The 20,060-nt window shown below is 39.5% G+C and overlaps 2 protein-coding genes across 2 annotated transcripts; both read left to right on the top strand.

Annotated features, from left to right (window-relative positions):
- On the top strand, nucleotides 1–1,723 carry LOC148999823 (polygalacturonase-like). The gene is made up of 4 exons (XM_089140312.1): nucleotides 1–481; nucleotides 625–914; nucleotides 1,016–1,244; nucleotides 1,502–1,723. Exons 1-4 carry the CDS (start codon nucleotides 44–46, stop codon nucleotides 1,721–1,723), a joined length of 1,179 nt encoding a protein of 392 aa, XP_088996438.1. The 5' UTR covers nucleotides 1–43.
- A 15,308-nt stretch (nucleotides 1,724–17,031) lies between these two features.
- On the top strand, nucleotides 17,032–18,660 carry LOC148999822 (polygalacturonase-like). Its single transcript, XM_089140331.1, has 4 exons — nucleotides 17,032–17,472; nucleotides 17,591–17,880; nucleotides 17,983–18,211; nucleotides 18,439–18,660. The coding sequence occupies exons 1-4, from the start codon at nucleotides 17,032–17,034 to the stop codon at nucleotides 18,658–18,660; spliced, it is 1,182 nt and encodes a 393-aa protein (XP_088996457.1).
- Nucleotides 18,661–20,060: the final 1,400 nt, after the last annotated feature.

The raw sequence follows: 20,060 nt of genomic DNA, 5'->3' as shown, positions 1-20,060 counted from the left end.
CCCGACTGCCATCAACTTCTCTCTCTCTCTCTCTCTCCAAACAATGGAAATGAAGAAGACCATGAATTTTCTTCTTTCTTTGCTCTTCCTCTTCTTGAGCCCATCTTCTGGAAGTGTAACCTATAATGTGATCAGCTTAGGGGCCAGGCCCAACAGCAAGACCAACTCAGCCCCTGCTTTCCTTCGTGCATGGGCAATGGCTTGTGGGTCTAGTAGCCCGGCCACAATCTATGTACCTCAAGGAACATATTATCTGGGCCAGGCCAATTTTGTTGGGAATTGCAAGAACACTGGAATTACCATACGGATCGACGGGACCCTTGTTGCTCCATCGGATTATCGTGTCACCGGCAATGCCGGAACTTGGCTGATGTTCGAGAAAGTCGTCGGTGTTTCAATTAACGGCGGAACCATTGACGGGCAAGGAAGCAGTTTGTGGGCTTGTAAGGCTTCAGGAAACAATTGCCCAGGTGGAGCAACAGTACGTACCTTAAAGCTAGCCCAATAGTTTGGAAAATATATATCATGTGATAACATGTAGCCGATCCCATTTAGTTGGGGCAAGGCTTATTATTGTTGTGATAAAAATTCTCTTTTATTTTCTCCTTGTGTGATCATATGCAGAATATAGGTTTCATGAACTCAAAGGACATTGTTATCAATGGATTAACATCAATAAACAGTCAGAAGTTTCACATTGTCTTTGATCGCTGTGAGAATGTCGACGTACATGGGGTGACGGTTACGGCTTCTGGGAACAGTCCCAACACCGACGGCATTCACGTGGGGATGTCAACCGATGTCACGATTAAGGGTGCTAACATCAAGACCGGGGATGATTGCATCTCAATCGGTCCGGGCACTTCAAATTTGTGGATAGAGAATATTGTTTGTGGACCTGGACATGGCATCAGGTGAGTCAAATGGTTTCCATGGTCTTATATTTGTTGGATTTGATATCAAATTCAGCTCTTCAAATAGAGAGTAGACTTATTAAGCATGTATGATTTTGCAGCATTGGAAGTCTGGGCAGGGCTCTAAATGAACCAGGAGTGCAGAATGTGACAGTTAAAACAGTTACTTTCACAGGTACCCAGAATGGGTTCAGAATTAAAACATGGGGAAGGCCCAGTCATGGATTCGTCAATGGTGTCCTTTTCCAAGATGGCATCATGCGTAATGTCAAAAATCCTATTATCGTTGATCAAAATTACTGCCCAAATGATGAAGATTGCCCTGGACAGGTATGATAATACAAGGGTATATTTGGAATATTAGTTTCTTATCATCATACATGACCCACATGCTGCTCAATTGAACTGGGCCCCAATTATACCTCAGGTTTCAGTCCTTAAGCTGGACTTGAGCCTGTAGGTACTAATTGAACCTTTTTTTTTTTTTTTTTTTTTTTTTTTTTTTTTTAATTCTTTGGGGAATTCCTCCCCTAATTTGAGATTTGGTATTCAGACAAGCATGCTCATTAACAAGATATGATTTGCAGGCTTCAGGGGTGAAAGTTAGTCATGTCACCTACAAAAATGTTCGAGGAACATCGGCGACTGAAGTAGCTATGAAATTTGATTGTAGCCCTCAAAATCCCTGCACTAATATTGAGCTGGAAGATGTGACCCTAACTTACCAAAACCAAATTGCACAATCATCTTGCAACAATGCAGTTGGCGATTCTTATGGATTAATTCAACCATCAAGTTGCTTGAAATGATACTTTTTATTATTCTTGGCATTGCTGCTGTTGTATATTACCGAATGAAAATGTTAGTTCCATTATATTGTTGAATGATTATGTATTGATGGATAATTTTAAATAGTTAGAAAGGGAGAAAATATTTTTCATTGAATGGTGATTCCCATTTTCCAACCCTTGAGGCTTCAACCACCTCACTTTAATTATAGCTTCCCAACTTTTTTTTGAGTAGAAATAACCTCCTAGCTTTCTTTTCTAGAAACAAAAATATCTTCTTTTCTACGATCCACTTTTTTCTTTTTTAAGAGAGAGTCCTCCATGTGATTTTTGGGCATTGGAGTTTTACCTTATTGAACACATGGGATAATGCTGAGATATTATTTTTAATATGATTCTATTACCAAGTCCTTAATGCTTTTGAAAATCCGCTCAATCGGTCTCCTCATCCCTTTACATCAACATGAATTCCCTCTAATCTATTAAAGAACAAACACCAATAAATCACAAGCAAGAACAAAAACAAATCTCATAATGAGTACAAAGATTTAACATGGTTCCTACACCAATGTGGTGTGATACATCATCCACAAGTAAAGAAGAAGAACCGTCACTTTATAGGAAAAATTACAATAGAGATCTAAACCAATTGTCAACAAAGAATTACAACAATTCTTACCCAAAACCCTATAGCAAAAATCGCAAATCTCACAATAACTCTATAAGAGAACATATGGTACATATTTATAGACTTTAATCAAGTAAATGGGTCGACCCATTGTGTCGGATTGAATGTAGCACGAACGCTACTCCCGTACACCCCCATCCAAGACCGAGATCGGTGATAGGCTTCAAGCATGGGTCCTATCAGCATAAACCCTTTGCTTCCATCGCATACCTCACAAATTAGATAATTTGAGTTGCCACCTAAATATGCCAATGCAAGTCCATCTTCAAAGTCAGGTATAAGAATTCGAGTAACACATATATAACCATGCAAAGTAGAAAATTAAACCAATCCCTTCATCCATAGAGAGAGCCAAGAGACATGTTTTGCCTAAGTATTTCATCATTCCCATAAATTATCCCAATTCAAATTTCATTCTCCCCTCACACCAAGTCACTCACCAAGTTGATGACTTAGCTATCAACAAGGGTACAATTCATAAGTGCGTGCTTTTACTTGATGATATTGTAGAGCAATTAAGTATATTGAAAAACTAGGTGTTGACAATCTAAAGATCATAGGCCATACTTGCTTTACTCTTCTAGCTTGTGATATTATTTTTCTTTTCCATCCTTACAATATTAATTTGATTGTTTATAACATCTAAAGCATATTCTCCATAAAAAAATCTCCCTTTGAATAAATTGACCTTAAATTTTTAGTTGCTTAGGAAGTCGTTGCAATATTCATAAGCTTGCCATACATAATGCTTAAGATGAGGCAACACCTTCCCAAAAAACTGTATACTTTTCCCGTATTTTTTGTCCTAAAAACTCTTGATATTTTTTTTAAAAAACTGCTACAAGTGGTCTAGCTATTTCATTAATGCATAAAAATAAGTAGAAATGTCATCTACATGTACTAGCATATGAGAGACCTTTACTCGGATTTTCTTTTTTGTTTTTTGGTGAAAACCCCTTGTGAAAGGATATTTCTCTCTCTTTGCCAAGAGTTCACCGGCTTTCATCGGAAGTTTTATTAGCATTTGGTTTTGCCAACAGTTTATACCCTCGTTTCTTGCTTTGGTTTTCAATCCTTCATTCCATTTTATTGCACCCGGAACCCTAGGATTTTCCCTTCCCATGAGGGGTTACGTCCTTTTTCCTTTTTTATAATTTATATTCATCTATTACCTTTTTGCAATTGTTTTGCCATTAAGATAATAGGTGAGTTATGGTCGACTAGGGTTTCAATTAGACCTGTAAACGGATCGAATTCAGCTCGAATACACCAGTATCCGAATTCGAATCCAATTAGCAAATCCGCTATCCGAATTCAAATCCGGCAAAAATTTAGAGAATGCATCCGAATCCGAAAGTTTATCGGATATCCGATAAATTATCCGATTATTGATTGATATTAGTCACTTTTTTATGTTTTTATTATAAATTTCTAATTTCTATTTACCGAATACCGCTATCCGAATCCGATTATCATCCATTTTTACGGAAAAAAAAAAATGTTAAATACTTTACTCTATCCGGACACATTTTTATCCGGATATTATCCGATCCGATAAGTAATTATCCGAATCCGAATCCGGTTGCTTAGCGGACGGATACGGATATTTTTCGGTAAGAAAAATTATGGATACGGATACCCTTAAACGAATACAAATGTGAATTCAGAGGCGGAGGCGGATTTCGGCTATCTACTTCCAAGTCTAGTTTCAATCAAGGTTTTCCTCATTATTATTGTAGGTGTTTTCTTTTATTTTGTCTATTCCCCTATTTGTTACTATTGATTGTCTATTGTTTCAATGTTGAATTTGTGGTGGTGATGTTTTTGGTTTGCTCCTGTGCAAGTTCAATGACGATTCCACTAGCAGAGGTCCCTTCCTTAATTGACCCACCATTGAATGCAATGGCTTACTATAACAACCCCATTTCTAACCCAGATCCGTAGCAGGTCCAGAACCAAGGTCTAGTCGGTAAATTTGTGGAATGTCGGATAAGTCCATGATCCATACCCCAACCCATGGATCTGGATCCTCTTCCGGGCCTCCTGCTTGGTGTTCGGTTTTGTTTTTTCTTCCCTCTCTTCTTTGGGTGGTTGTCTTGTTACCCCTGGTCCCTTGTTGGAATCTGGGCTTGTGGTCTCCGTCCTGTCTTTTTGGTTTTGCCCTTTTTGCCCGCTTCTTAGGTATCCTTGTCCATTTTCGATATTTTTTGTTTCTGTTTTTGGGGTTTGTGGGTGGATCTGTCTTGTGTGTTGTCTCCTTCTTTTTGTATTTGGGTTGGTTACCTTCATCCGTTATCTCCTTTGTCATTCAATTTCGTGTTAACCCATCCCCTCTCTGGTGTTTCCTTTTGTCTGTTCTCTTTCTGTTCTTGATGTGATTCATCCGTCCCGCTTTCTGGTGTTCTGGGGTTCTGTTCCTGTGGTTTGTTGGTTTCCTTTCACTCTTTGGTTTGGGGTGTTGTTTGTTTGGCCATGTCCTCTCCGTTGCGGTGTCGGCTTGGTTTCGGTTGACTCTCTTTTTTGGGGCGCTCTGTGGCGGTCGCTCCCTCCTGCCCGCTGTTAGTGCCTCTTTTGGTTTTGATCCCTTTGTTCATTTGCTTATCTGTTAATATCCCCCTATTCTACCCCGACCTCTCGATCCTTTTGTTTTGGTCAGCCCGGGTGGTGCTTTGGCCCTTTTGATTGATTTATGGTCGGGCCGGCCTGCATTCTGTCCCCTTGCTTGGTCTTGTCGATGTTTTAGTCTCGCTCGGGTGTGTTTAGTTGGTACCTTGACCTCCCATGCACATCCGGGTATTCCCGCTAGCTTCTTGATTGAATTGTGGAACCCCACTCATTTGACCTTGTTGCCTTCCAAACCCTGTGTGGTTGCTGAACTAACCTGACTTTTCTGTTGATTTATATTTTGGTCAATCCTCTTTGGTCGTGCCATCCCAGGACTTCACCGTTTCCCTCAGCCAAGTTATGATTCTTTGGAATATTCCCTATTCTACTTATACTAGCCTCATGTTTTGGCCCTTTGCAATCATTTTCCTCCCGGCGTGGGGGGCTTCCCGCCTCCTGGCTTTGTGGGTACTCCACCAACTCATTGTTAATCATTGTTTCTTGTCTCTATCTACAACTACAGATATGATTCATCATTCCACTCTCTATTCTATCTTTTTCTATTCTTTTCTATTCCTCTTTGTTGTTGTGACCTTGGAGTGGTGCTGCCCTTGCAACCATCACTCCAGTGTCCACTCTTGTTAACCTTGTCCTCTTAGCTTCTATTGTGCTTGCCCCATCTCGCCTGATTGTTTCTTTGATTTTTCTCTTAACATCTGCCATTTTGTCAACTGAGTTGTTGGTTGCTTGTCATGTTTATCACTAGCATATGATTCTAATCGTTTCTATAAGTTCCCCTAGCTTGCATGCCTTTTCAATGTCATGCAATCAATTCCATTCATGCTATGATGCTTGTCTTTTGAACTTGTAGCTCAATTTGGGGCTTTCTATTTAGGCCGTTGGATTATGTTAGTTCCTTGATTTGTAGTGTCCTCATATTGTTCTTGCATTCCTCCGTTCCGGATTGATCCGACCCCTCCAATTTCGGATCAAACCCTCATCCACTTTCGTCCCGGGTTTTGGTCGATCCTCTTTGGTCAATGCCATCGCCAGGACCATCCCGTTGTTGATGCGCACCTTAGCCAATTTTGACCCATTTAACATCCGATCTTCCCATTTCTTCTCTAACTTATTTTTATGTTTGTTTAGGGTCTTACATTTCTTTTGGACCATTTCTTGGTAATTCTCAATTCATCATCAATTCAACCTAGGTGGATGGTTATCTCCATAACATATGGCCATACTTATGATTTGTGCTTATACTTGCATAGTCTCTTGATTCTTTTATTATTATAGCTGTTATCATGTTTTGGATAGTAGTTTGCATTCATATCTCTTGTCATATTAATTTATTATTCTTGATTACTTCTCTATGATGAATCAATTCAATATTATGATTTAACTTTTATCATGAGATGTTTGAATGCATGAGTGATCTTGATATGTGATTGCCTACTATCTTGGGTTGGGGAGTGTCTTTGCCTTCTGTCCTTGGGCATCGGAGGGTGTTGGGATGTTCTTCAGGTGCCTATCGACACTTTCCGGGTTTTGGATCATACTAGGATTGTCTAGTTGTGTGGCTGGATTGTCCTTGTCATGTCGACCCATCGGAAGGGCTTGGCCGCGACCCTTGGTAGTGTATGGTTTGTGGGCGCTCTAGGCCGGTCCAATCCGGTGGGGACTCCTGCTCGGTCCGGGGGCCTTTTTGGTGGGTTGCATGCTAGACTTGGGCTCACGGGCGCTCAAGATCGGTCCAATCCGTGGAGGCGGAGGCTTCCCGTTTCTTTTGTGGATGACCATGGTTGTGAGTCCGTTTTGGATTCGCTGCTCTGTGTGGGTCCGGGATCGCTCGGGATGGCGTTCTGGTCTGCTTGATCACGAGTAGATCTTGCTTGGGCTGGCTTTCCGTGACATGCGCGTTTTCCCGGTGTGTGGAGGCGGTGCCATTCCCCTCCTGGTTTGAGAGGACTTTACCCTTACCTGGCATTCCCAGTCGGTGGGTTGGGGAGGTGTTGACAACCTGAGTCGTGCTATGACTTGCATGTCGCCATGAGACTAGCATTCATGAGTTAGAATCATTTTGCATCATATGTTTCATATCACATTGCTTTTATGTTATGTTTTGCATATGTATGATTTTAAATTATGGATAACTACCTTCTTAGTCTTGAACTCATTCCTTTTGTACAAATGTTTTTAGATTATCCTCGTCCAAGATTCTGTGTCACCTTCTTCGAGCGACTTTGTCCCGATACTACCCTCGGTGGTAGCTTCATGAGATCGAGTTTTGGTGCCGGGTTACTCTTCGTCGGTTGCCCCCGTGAGCGGGCGGCGCTGGGCCTTCTTCATCCACCCTTGAGGAGCGTCTTGGATAGAAGAACCCTAGTCTAGTGCCCCATTTCCCTGGTTTATTATGGAACAATTGGTTATGTAATTAACTTCTTTTGAATTATCTTTTGAAACATGTGATTGTAACTAACTTGATTATTACTTCATTTCCGCTGCTTTGAGAGTAATTTTCACTTATTCTCTCATCTTTACGATCACACTTATACATTGACTTTATCTATTTTCCACACTCTAATTTATTGAATCTTATCTTTTTCATGATATCTATTATTAGTTGCTTTTACCTTGATTATTATTGTTTATGATTGTGTTATCGCGTATGTGGGAGGCATGGTCCCTCGATTTCTTGATCCTTGGACTGTGGATCACATTCCCGGGTATGCCAAATAGGTTACCGGCTGGGTGGTGTCATATCTTATTGTAACCCTGTGTTTAGGACATTCAATCATATCTTTATGAATAGAATTAAACATGCTATTTCAGTGTCTGTTAGCATTAGTCTTTCATTATATATGCTGTTGTAGTCATGTTTTACATACTAATCTTGTTATAATACTGCTGTTTGTCTTGTTTACATATATACATTGTTGATTATGAATGTTATGTACTCATGATGGTTAGTATGTGGTTCTGATAGATGAGGTATTCCTTTGGGATATCTTCGCTTGGGATATCAGAAGGCTGTGGAATGGGCACATGCCTGCTGATGTCTCCAGCACTATCATGACTATTGGATGATATTCTTAGGTAGAGTCTAGAATTGCATGGTTAGGTACCCCACATGCTACTACCCTTTCAGTAAGGGGATTGAAACCAGATGACCCGTGATGACAGTGATGTGATGTTGGTCCACTGTTAGTCATATAAATGGTAGGGTTGCATATGTTAGGGTTGGGCTCATGGACGTCCAAGGAACGGACCGGGTGTCGTGAGGAGTCATGAGAGCATCCGCCCCAATAATATGTGGATGACCATAGGGTTATGGAATGAAGTCCAACAACGGTAGCCAGTCCGTGAGGATTCTCATTCCTAGGTTGCTAAGGATACTGAACCGAGTCGGTTGGTGCCATAGGGGATGTATTTGGACTTCATGTAGACATGTTACCAGTATGACTTTGCATTGGATTAGAAACCCTGACATGCGCCAATACTTATTGCCAATGGTTGTGGTGAGAGAGCGTTGACTTAACCCCAGCCATGGTTTGAGAGCCAGGTGTGGACTTACCCCTTTGCCCAGGATCCCTACAGAGGTAACCACTCCTTGCCAGATCAGAGTGACTAGACCTACCCAGAGAAGGGCTGGTGTATATCTTAAAGCATGCCAGCTGTTAGAGACTTGCATAGTTAGAAATCATAGTACCATTCATACTTTGCACTCATTCATATCATTTATACATTTATGCTTTGTTGGATAATTGATGGGAATTGTAATTGTTCTTACTGAGTTCTCTAGAACTCACTCCTTTCTTTGTATATATTTTATTAGCCTGCACAGATGGAGGAAATGTGTCGGAAGATGGACTGGTTTCTTATGAAGGAACCTTCCCGTATGAAGAGGATGTGGCACCGACAATGGGAAATGGAGATAGCCTGTGGAGGAGCTCCTGCGAGTGCTTGGAGTGCGTTTATCGCACCTATTGATGGACAGAGACGAAAAGTGGTTAAACAGTTCGCTCAGCGAATGGAGAAGAACTGGAGGATGCCCTTTTTAGAGATTCATGAAAAACATTATTTAGCCTTAGAAAAGGAAAGTGGAAAGAAAATAATATAACTCTTATAATTGCTTCCGCTGAACTCATATTCATTTTAATTCATTATTCTTTCATTCATTATTTTTATTAGAGTATTTGGACTCCTGTAATTCCTTTAATTCATTTATTGAACTGTTATTGCTCTTGATTGTCTTTATTTGTATTTATTATTGTTGATAGACTAAAACCGTGGATCCTGTGACAGATCACTCCCACAGGTTGTCGGGTGGGTAACCGAGACCGGCTGGTGGGGTGTGACACTTACTCATCTGGTATCCTCCTCCAAGAGGATGATTACATTTTTCTTCTTAATATCCATCTCCTGAACAGTGCAAACATTGTTATAGGGAAAGTCATAACTACAAAGAAGGTGAGTGCAACATAGTATCTTGGTCATTGACAAATGCTTGGGGAGTCCCACAGGATTTGGAGGTCTTCAAGGTAGGCAGGCACCTCTTTCTTCTGCAGTTATTGAACTCAAAGGAAGTCTAAACGGCTATTCATGGTGGCCCTTGGCTGATTAAAAATCATCTGATGATTATAAAGCGTTGGGAACAACACATTTTGGTGGACAGAATATTTTTCAACATATACGAATTCTGGATTCAAGCACTAAACCTTCCTCCATTGATGTATAACACTGAAGTTTCTATGTTCATAGGACACAATCTGGGTACCTTCCTTGAAGTTCAAGCATCCCACAGACTTTGAGATTTTTAGGTAGACCTTTGATAGAAATCGAATGGTCAGGATCAATGCTCCTCATCATAACCAAACTGCAGTGGCTGGCCCATCAACAATTCGGGACTCCATCCCACTTTCTAATGGACTCAACGGGCCAATTTCTCTACAAAATCTTTGAATTTCATCACGACAAAGAAATAGAATGTTTTCTTCTACAGCCTATGACTCTTTAACCCAAATCCAACAACAGGTGTCTCAATCCTTCGTCTCAACAAGCCCAACACCACCATCTAGTCCACTTGCAACCTCGGCTTCACAAAATCCAAATCCAAAGACTCAATTTCCAAATCAATGACTCTATTTGCAACTTCACTAAATACTCTGGACTCCCTAATTGGGCATTGTGAGGATTCTATTAGGCAGATTGTTCTTTCTTCCAAAGCAACTAGTTTTGACTCTTCATATCTAGAAGATTTGGACGATACTTCAAGATCTATTTTGGTCTTAATAGAAAACTCTCCATCTTGTCAACCTAATGATATATCTGATAATTCCATGGTGTTGAGAATAGAGGTGAATTATCTTTAGCCATTACGCGAGCCAAACCTATTGTCATCAAAACCACAACATCGGCATCCTCAACTATGTGTCTTCATGTTTTAATTGAGGAAATCAATGACCCGGATGACACAATTTTGGTTTTAGAGAACCATAATCCTAGGAAAAGGGTTGCCTCTCCTGAGCCGATTGCCATTATGATGAAGAGGCTCTGCTTGTCTGATGAGATGGATTGACACCCTTTTAGGGGTGCTAGAGGCCCTGGTATTAATGCCCTAGCCCGTAGAGTTGGTGGATGATCAGCTCATTTTTTTCAGGGCCATTATGAGAGCTAGGGGTCCCTTCCCCCCCCCCCCCCCCTATTTCTTATATGGTGACACAGGTTGTCCTCAATCAGACCCCACGGGGGCTATGAGGCTTTTAGCTTGGAACTATTAGGGACTAGCCCTCCCCTAGCTCAACAGTATCTACAAAAAAATTTGCAGATAGGGTGGGACCAACATTGTGTTCGGTATGGAAATAAAACAAGGCGATGCTAAAGTAAATAGAGTGGCAAGGCAACTTTGTTTTAATGATTTCTTCACTGTCAATCCTATTGGTTTGTCAAGTGGAATAGGTGTTTTACGGAATATTACTATCCTTTAATCATCCTCTCACATTGTTGATATACTGATTTATGTGGTTAATTTCCTTTAGTGCAGAGTTCAGAGTCACCCTAGTTTATGGTCACCCAGTAGTGGAGGAAAGGCATTAGGTCTGGTATGAATTGTCACATATGGGATCTTCTATAAGTATCCCTTGGCTAATTCTTTGTAATTTCAATGAGATTTTGTCAAATGATTATGGATGGGAAGGAATCCAGACCACAATCCCAAATGGATGCTTTTCAAATGGCAATTGAGAGTTGCAACTTATTTGAGGTCAAATGTATTGGACCTAAGTTTTCTTGGGCCAACAAGCTTCAAGGGAGGAATTTAGTTAAAGAGTGGGTTGACAAGGCTAACGTTGAGTTCCTAGATCTATATGGGAGTGTGCAAGGACATAGATATGTAGTGGTGGGTTTTGACCATGCTCCTTTGGAGATTGCCCTTCACCCCCACAATAAAAGACCCATGAGATTCCACTATAAGAACTAATGGAAAGACCATTCCGACCTTACCAATCAAATGGGTTTAAGCTGGACCGCTTCTACTCTTGGCTCTCCTAGCTATCAACTCCAACAGAAGATCAAACATTGCACCAAATCCCTTTGGACCTAAAGTAAAGATACTTTCCAAAATACCTCTATAGAAATTGCTAGACTTTTCCAGCTACTTGAGACATATCAACAGAAATCACCCTCTAATTTTACTATTGCAAAAGAAGTCTCTTAGTTGAAGAGAAATTGAAATGAATCTCTTAGTTGAAGAGAAATTTTGGTGTCAAAGATCCAAGGTCCTTTGGTTTCAGGAGGAGGATCATAACACAAAATTTTTTCATTCTTCCACCAGCCAAAGGAAGCATGAAAACCCCATTACCAAACTTAAGGATGGAGAAGGTAATTGGTTGACTGAGGACCCCGAGATTCATTATAAAATATGTGCTCATTTCTCTACTTTGTTCTCTTCTTCATCCCTCATCTCCCCTAAGAAATTTCTCTCTAGTATTCCTCCTTGCATACAAACTTCAAATAATTCTTCTCTATGATCCCCCTTCTCTTCTGAGCAAGCTAGGAATACCCTTTTCCAAATGAAATGCACCAAAGCCTTGGGTATCGATAGCCTTCTCACTCATTTTTTTCAACAACATTGGGAGATTGTTGGACCCGATCTCACCCATGGGGTGCTACATTTCTTTAATGGGGAACACATGCTCCGAAGTCTAAACAAAACTTTCATCTCACTCATTTTGAAAAGGAAGCATCCCCAAGAGGTCTCACTTTTGTCTAATCAGTTTTTGTACCACTCTATATAAAATCATATCTAAATGTTTGGCTAATCGTCTTAAACCTATCCTGAGATCCATCATTAGCTTGACTCAGAGTGCCTTCATCCCTCCTCGTGCCATCTTAGATAATATCTATCTTATACATGAATATCTTCATTTTTTTGAAGAAGTTAAAATCCAAGTCAAGGTTTACGGCCCTTAAACTTGACCTTTGCAAGGCCTATGACAAATTAGAGTAGTCCTTTATTAGTCACACTCTGAGACACCTTAGGTTTGCTGACCAATGGGTCCAATGGGTGATGCAGTGCCTCACCCCAATGGAGTATCAGATTAAAATTAATGGAGCCCTATCTAGAAAAATTGTTCCCTACCGTGGTATTTGTTAAGGTGGTCCTCGAAGCCCTTAAGTCTTTATTCTATGCCATGAAACTTTATCTCAGTGACTCATTTCCAATCATGGAATCCCCAACTCCTAGGTATCAGAATCTCTTGAGATAGTTTGGAGCTCAATCACTTTTGCAGATGATTGGATGCTATTTTCTCCCGCTTCTATCCCTAATGCCTCCCATATAAATGTACTTCTGCAGGATTTGAGCTAGTGTCTTGCTTACATATCAATCCAGAAAAAAAAAATTGCGATTCTATTCAGCTCCACGATGCCTTTTGCCCTAAGAAATGATGTTGTTTCTACCCTAGACATTAAGGAAGTCCACTCCCATGGTAATTATTTGGGTCTCCCTTCATCTATAGGCAAATCCAAAGTTCAAACTTGTTCCTTTATACTTGAGAGATTTGTCTCCAAATTAGCTAGATGGTTAGGTAAGCTTCTCTCCCCTGCGGGTAAGGAAATGCCTATTAAGGCTATGGCTTTTTCTCTCCCTATCTATATCATGCCTTGCTTCTTAATCCTAAATGAATTACAAAAATAGAAGAACAAAAAATATGCCAATTTTGGTGGAAGGATGATTATGGAAAAGGCATATTTTGGGTTAAGTGTGAAACCTTATGCAAAAGGAAAAGGGAAGGTGGCCTTGGTTTCAAGGATTTTCATTGTTTCAATAAAGCCCTTCTCGCTAAACAAAGCTGAAGACTTCTTACAAACCTTGACTCTTTGTGGGCCCAGATCATGCATGCAAAATACATTAAGGAGACACATTTTCTTGAATGTAGAACATTTTCTTTTTGTTATTGGGGTTGGCAAAGTATTTTAACTAGTAGGGATATTCTCGGCTAATGCCTAATTTAGCAAGTGGGGAATGGGGCAAATACAAATATCTATAAAGATCCATGGTTGACTACCTTTCCTTTTAAAGGAATTAGTAGCCCCCATCCAACCTAGGCCCTTCTCGGGTTCAGGAGTTGATTCACTGGGAGGTCATGCAGTGGGCATTCCTTTACTTGTGTTCTTATTGACTCCTATTGAGGTGGAAACCATTTTTGGCTATCCCTATTCTCTCAATTCAAACTCATGATTCTTGGGTTTGGTGCAAGACAAATAATGGTAAATTTCCTATCACATCCACATATTATCAATGTCTTACAATAGCTAACAATCAAGGAAACAGTGCATCATCCTCTGCTTCTTCTATTTTTGAAACACAATTTGGCATATTAAACACCCCACCCCCCCCCCCCCCCCCCCCCCCCCCCCCCAAAAAAATTAAACATTTTCTTTGGAGAACTTCTCATGAGACAATTGCAATGTGTAGCTCTCTCTTTGCTAGACAAGTATATCTTGCTCCTATTTGTTTAGTTTGTGGTGACAGATCTAAAACTGTTTGTCATGCATTGTATTTTTGTCCTCATGCAAAGAGATGTTAGGAACTTTCACCATTAAGGCTTGACACAGTAGATTATCATGGCACACACCTCCATGATTTGATGGAATTTATCCAACAAAAATATAAGGTTTGTGATGATATGGATAGAGTAAATAATGTGGAGTGCTTTATGTTGGTGTATCTGGAATACTAGAAACACATATTTATCTCGTGGTATTGATGCTTCAATATTTTACACCATGTCTCATTTCACTTCTCTTTGTGCAGATATCCATAATATCACTCATACCCATGTGCATGTGCATGTGGGAAGTCATCAAGTATCTTCTTTGGTCTCTCCAATAGAGGATGTGTTTTTTTCCAAATCTATAAATGTGGATAATGTATGGAATTGCAATACTCAAAAGGGTGGAAGGAGCTACATACTTTGGGATGCCGAACGATGCTTTGTTGCTGCCCAATGCATGCACGGTTAGGGAAGTCCAGCTTCACTTATGAAGCTTCTTGTTGTTAGGGATGGTCAGCTGCTAGGAAAATCTATGGGTGTCTTGAACATTCAAGTGCATTCGGATTTCCTACCAATGGTGCTTGCTCTTCAGGGATTTTGCACATTGCTTGATTGGATGAGTCAAAGTTTGGTTTCTAAGATTTATAGCAATGTTCATGATTTCACATATGTTCACTTTAATTTTATACCTAGGTCTAATAATGTCTTTGCTAACTTTTTGGCCAAGGGAGCCCGTCATTTATCCCTTCCTAGATCATGGTAGAATGTCCCACCTCTCTTTATGGTTGATGTTTCTTTATTGTCGATCAGGTCTCTTGGCTTAAACTTCTTTACTTAATGAAATTGTTTGTTAGTCATTAACCAAAAAGAGAGACCTTTACTCTTCTAGGCCCTACAAGTGCTCGTTCTTTAAGTTTTTGCGTAAGATCTCTTTTGAACATGTTAAACTCATAGGACCTCCATTCAACAACACTAGTAATATGGGTAACTTTATAAACAGTTTATCCAACCTAGCTACTTTTTAGAGAATCAAAATTTTTTAAGCACAACAAAGTGGAAGAAGACCTTTTAAATGTCAAGTTTGATTCTCATGAATCTTTCATGAACCAAATCATCCAATAAAATTGTTAGTTTAGGGATTAAATAAATGTTTTCCAAATTTTCCTTTTCTTTTTTGCAATGCTGCTTCCTTTTTTTTTTTTTTTTTTTTTAAATAACTTTGAGGGTACTCCATCCACCATTGAAGCCGTTATGTCTTAGAGCACCTTGTAAAAGAACTTGGTTAGTAGAATTCGTAAAATACAATTGAAGTGTGTATGAGGGGTTGTATTTATTAAATACATATACATTTTTCTTTTATCGCAGTTCTACTTTGAACAACATAGGTCGTGTTATATTATAATTTATATTTTATTCAATATAATATATTCATATTGAATTCGATAAAAATTTAAACACACTAATTAATATTTAATGTATAGGTAAGAAACCTCTTAGGTATCTATGTAACAATTTCTATACCGGGATTTACATATACACATAATTATTGTTATAATTGAAATAGAAATGGATTTCTTATTGAAAAAGTTGAATAAATCCATTTCATTTTCTTCGGGAACGAGTGGTTTTATTGTTGAATACTTACTAGCCCAAAATATCTTTTGATGGCAAAAATATTAATTACTTTAGTAATGACAGTTGGAATGATATTAACTCCTATTTATACGTGCCCCAACTCATCACGTGTTTCACCTTCAGAGTCTGATAACGAGTAGTTATTTTTTATCCCCTTTGCCATCTATTATGACCTAAAAAGTTACTGCCTTACCATTCTACCCCAAAAAGGTAACGAAAAAAAATCCAAGTATCGATATCTTCACTTTTTGTAAATTATCTTCAAATAACTTGATTTCGAAGGTAGTTTATCGGTATAGCTCCTTGACAAGGAAGGCTCTGTCTAATACATGGCTCTCTGTCTAGCTTAGTTCCACAGAGTTTATAGTTGCATAGTATAATTTTTCGCCCTTATTCCATGAATTTTGCATGGTTCTCATAATAAAATGATTTTTATTAGAGCAAAAAATATTATACTAGTTCCCTTACTATCGACATCATTCACCTCACTTAGGGGGTCAAACTTAAAAAATTTGGGATTTAAAGTGACATGATCACATACACAATGAGAGCGAAAAGAGGAGGAAATGAATGCTACCTTAAGACAAGGCGAACTTTATTCCTCAAATCAACCGTTCAAGTCCGTAGCCAAAAAAAAAAAAAACGGCTCCCATGTGTAGCCCCCAACTGATAATAACTGATAGCCATCAACCCGGTGCAGGCAATTAGGTAAGCGGGTGGAATAAGAAAGGAATCCGGATCCTCACCCAGTCGGGGTAGCACTCAGTGCTCCCCGACGGGTTCCGAGTTCCGACCACACAAAACAGTGGGGCCCACGGATAAAATTTAAATTTTTTTTTGTTTTTTTCCAAAAAGTATTTTTCACGGTGGGCCCACTGTTTTGTGTGGTGGGAACCCGTCGGAGAGCACCCGTCGGGGGAGCTGATCCGGATCATAAGATAGCTGGGTGGGTGGTTGACCCATGTCCATTTTAAAGCTTGGTCAACTAAATATATATTCTATCAACTTTATCAACCAGGAGGATCACACGCTTCAACTGGAGTTGAGAAATGAAGCTTGCGGGTTTCAATGCAGAGAAACCGGCACCTTTGCTGCCCATGTCACTGGCTTCATCTCTTCATGTATAAGCACTTAACTTAATCTCCATTTCCTTTGAAACCATGATGCAGGAATTCTTATTTCCTGCAACCAAACACGCCGTGGAAAGCAGCAACACAAGATGTCTCCCTCCATTGCCTTCTCTATAAATAGGACACAACTTCACTATCACTTCTCCCATCACCTTCTCATTTCCTCTTTCTTTCTGTCTTTTCTACAGAACCGACTGCCATCAACCTCTCCAAACAATGGAAATGAAGAAGCCCATGAATTTTCTTTTCTCTTTGCTCTTCCTCTTCTTGCTGGGACCATCTTCTGGTAGTGTAACCTATAATGTGGTCAGCCTAGGAGCCAGGCCCAACAGCAAGACCAACTCAGCCCCTGCTTTCCTTCGTGCATGGGCAATGGCTTGTGGGTCTAGTAGCCCGGCCACAATCTATGTACCACAAGGAACATTTTATCTAGGCAAGGCCAATTTTGTTGGGAATTGCAAGAACACTGGAATTACCATACAGATCGACGGGACCCTTGTTGCTCCATCGGATTATCGTGTCATCGGCAATGCCGGAACTTGGCTGATGTTCGAGAAAGTCGTCGGTGTTTCAATTAACAGCGGAACCATTGACGGGCAAGGGAGCAGTTTGTGGGCTTGTAAGGCTTCAGGAAACAATTGCCCAGGTGGAGCAACGGTACGTTAAAGCCAGCTAGCCCAATAGTTAAGACTAAATTTGGGCCAAGCCTACACATAATATATATATCAGGTCATAATAATTCTCTCCCATTTTCTCCTTGTGCGATCCCATGCAGAATCTACGTTTCAGGAACTCGAAGGACATTGTTATCAATGGATTAACATCGATAAACAGTCAAAAGTTTCACGTTGTCTTTGATCGCTGCGAGAATGTCGACGTACATGGGGTGACGGTCACGGCTTCTGGGAATAGTCCCAACACCGACGGCATTCACGTGGGGATGTCAACCGATGTCACGATTAAGGGTGCTAACATCAAGACCGGGGACGATTGCATCTCAATTGGTCCGGGCACTTCGAATTTGTGGATAGAGAAAATTGCTTGTGGACCTGGACATGGCATCAGGTGAGTCAATATGGTTCTCAATGTTCTTATATTTGTTGGATTTGGTAACAATTCAGCTCTTCAAATAGAGAGTAGACTTATTAAGCATGTATGATTTTGCAGCATTGGAAGCCTGGGCAGGGCTCTAAAAGAACCAGGAGTGCAGAATGTGACAGTTAAAACAGTTACTTTCACAGGTACCCAGAATGGGTTCAGAATTAAAACATGGGGAAGGCCCAGTCATGGATTCGTCAATGGTGTCCTTTTCCAAGATGGCATCATGCGAAATGTCAAAAATCCTATTATCGTTGATCAAAATTACTGCCCAAATGATGAAGATTGCCCTGGACAGGTATGATAATACAAGGGTATATTTGGAATATTATCATCCTACATGACCCACATGTTGCTCAATTGAACTGGGCCCCTATTATACTTCAGGTTTCAGCCCTTAAGCTGGACTTGGGCTGAACTTAGAATTTATTTTTTTTCTCTTTATTTTTCATTTTTTGGGGATTTCCTCCCGTAATTTAAGATTTGGTATTTCAGACACACTCATTAACAAGATATGATTTGCAGGCTTCAGGGGTTAAAATTAGTCATGTCACCTACAAAAATGTTCGAGGAACATCGGCGACTGAAGTAGCTATGAAATTTGATTGTAGCCCTCAAAATCCCTGCACTGATATTGAGCTAGAAGATGTGAACCTAACTTACCAAAACCAAATCGCACAATCATCTTGCAACAATGCAGTTGGCAATTCTTATGGTTTAATTCAACCATCAAATTGTTTAAAATGATGTTTTTATTATTCTTGGCATTACTGTTGTATATTACCAAATTAAGAATGCTAGTTCCATTATATTGTTGAATCATAATGTATTGATAGATAATTTTATGTAGTCAAAAATGGAGAAAATATTTTTCATTGAATGATAATTTCCATTTTGTTGGAAATACGAAGTTAAGAGCTATCATATAAGACATAAAACAAAATAATCAAGTATTGAGTATGAGAACTTATCTCTTTCAAATGGCATCAATAGTCTCTTTGTTGAAAATATTGTTTCACACATCCATCAAGTGATACTCGAACAAAATTGATGGAGTTAAGAAGTGTTGGTGGTTGTTGGCACATAAGAAGCTTAGCACGTAAATCAATTAAGGTGATTGGGGGACTAATGTTCTCAATCGTGATAATGAAGGTGAGATAGTCCGATCCCAACCCATTCAAGGTATAGCTAACAAGATCTGAATCAAAGAGTTTGTCATTGATAGCTACTAGGGAGTTAGCAATGGAATTGATTTCATTTAGGTATACTTTAATGGTTATTGAATCTCTGTTAAGGGTTTGAATCTCTTGCCGTAAAAAACTACATCTAGTAGTTGACTGTTGTTGAAATAACTCATCAAGTGAATCCCATACCTATTTTGTTGTTTGGAGACCAAGAATGTGGGAGAAAGAGATTCACTCAAAGTAGCATTGATATAAGCACGTATAAAGTGATATGTTTTTCGCCAAGTTGTATATGTTGGATTTGGAGATGTAGTTGAATTAGTTGTAATTGTTGGAGAGGGTGCTATGATTGTGCCATCAACATGACTAATGAGATCATAATTGATAAAGATGGACTCAAGCTTCTCCTTCCAAAGCAAATAATTTGTATTATCAAGTTTTGAAGCAATGAGGTTTAGTATATTAGTGATTGGAAAGGGAGACAAGGAAGCCACTGCCATTGAGAAGTTTGAAGGGGGAAAAAATTGCAGGGTTTTAGGATCGATGGCTATGATACCATGAAAAATTATGAGATTTGGTTTGAATACTCAAGCTTTCACGTTTGCTTGAATATTGTATTTATATATAATCAATTACATGAATAAGAAATGGAGAGATACAGGGAAAACAAACTTAAATAGAATTCCAACTCTTAAGTAACCAAGTGGAATATAATTGAAACTCTAAACTAAAGAGTTTGTCTCTCACTCAAACTATATTTTATCAGAAACCTAATGCTAAAAAAATGGCATAAAGATGTTTTGAGGATCTAAGAAGCTCTCCCATTAATGCTACCTCCCTTGCAACTGAAAGATCTCTGTGAATCTAAGTCCCCTTTCTCAAATTCGAATGAAGCTAATGCAGCACAACATAAAAAATAAAAATAAAAATCTTTAATTCCTCTCTAGATCTCATCTTCAGTGG

The sequence above is a fragment of the Hakea prostrata genome, chromosome 11 (assembly GCF_041222555.1).
Source record: "Hakea prostrata isolate BN-2017 chromosome 11, UWA_Hpros_2, whole genome shotgun sequence".
Taxonomy (NCBI): Eukaryota; Viridiplantae; Streptophyta; class Magnoliopsida; order Proteales; family Proteaceae; genus Hakea; species Hakea prostrata.
Note: the sequence above shows the minus strand (reverse complement) of the source record. Positions and strands in the feature narration are given on the sequence as shown.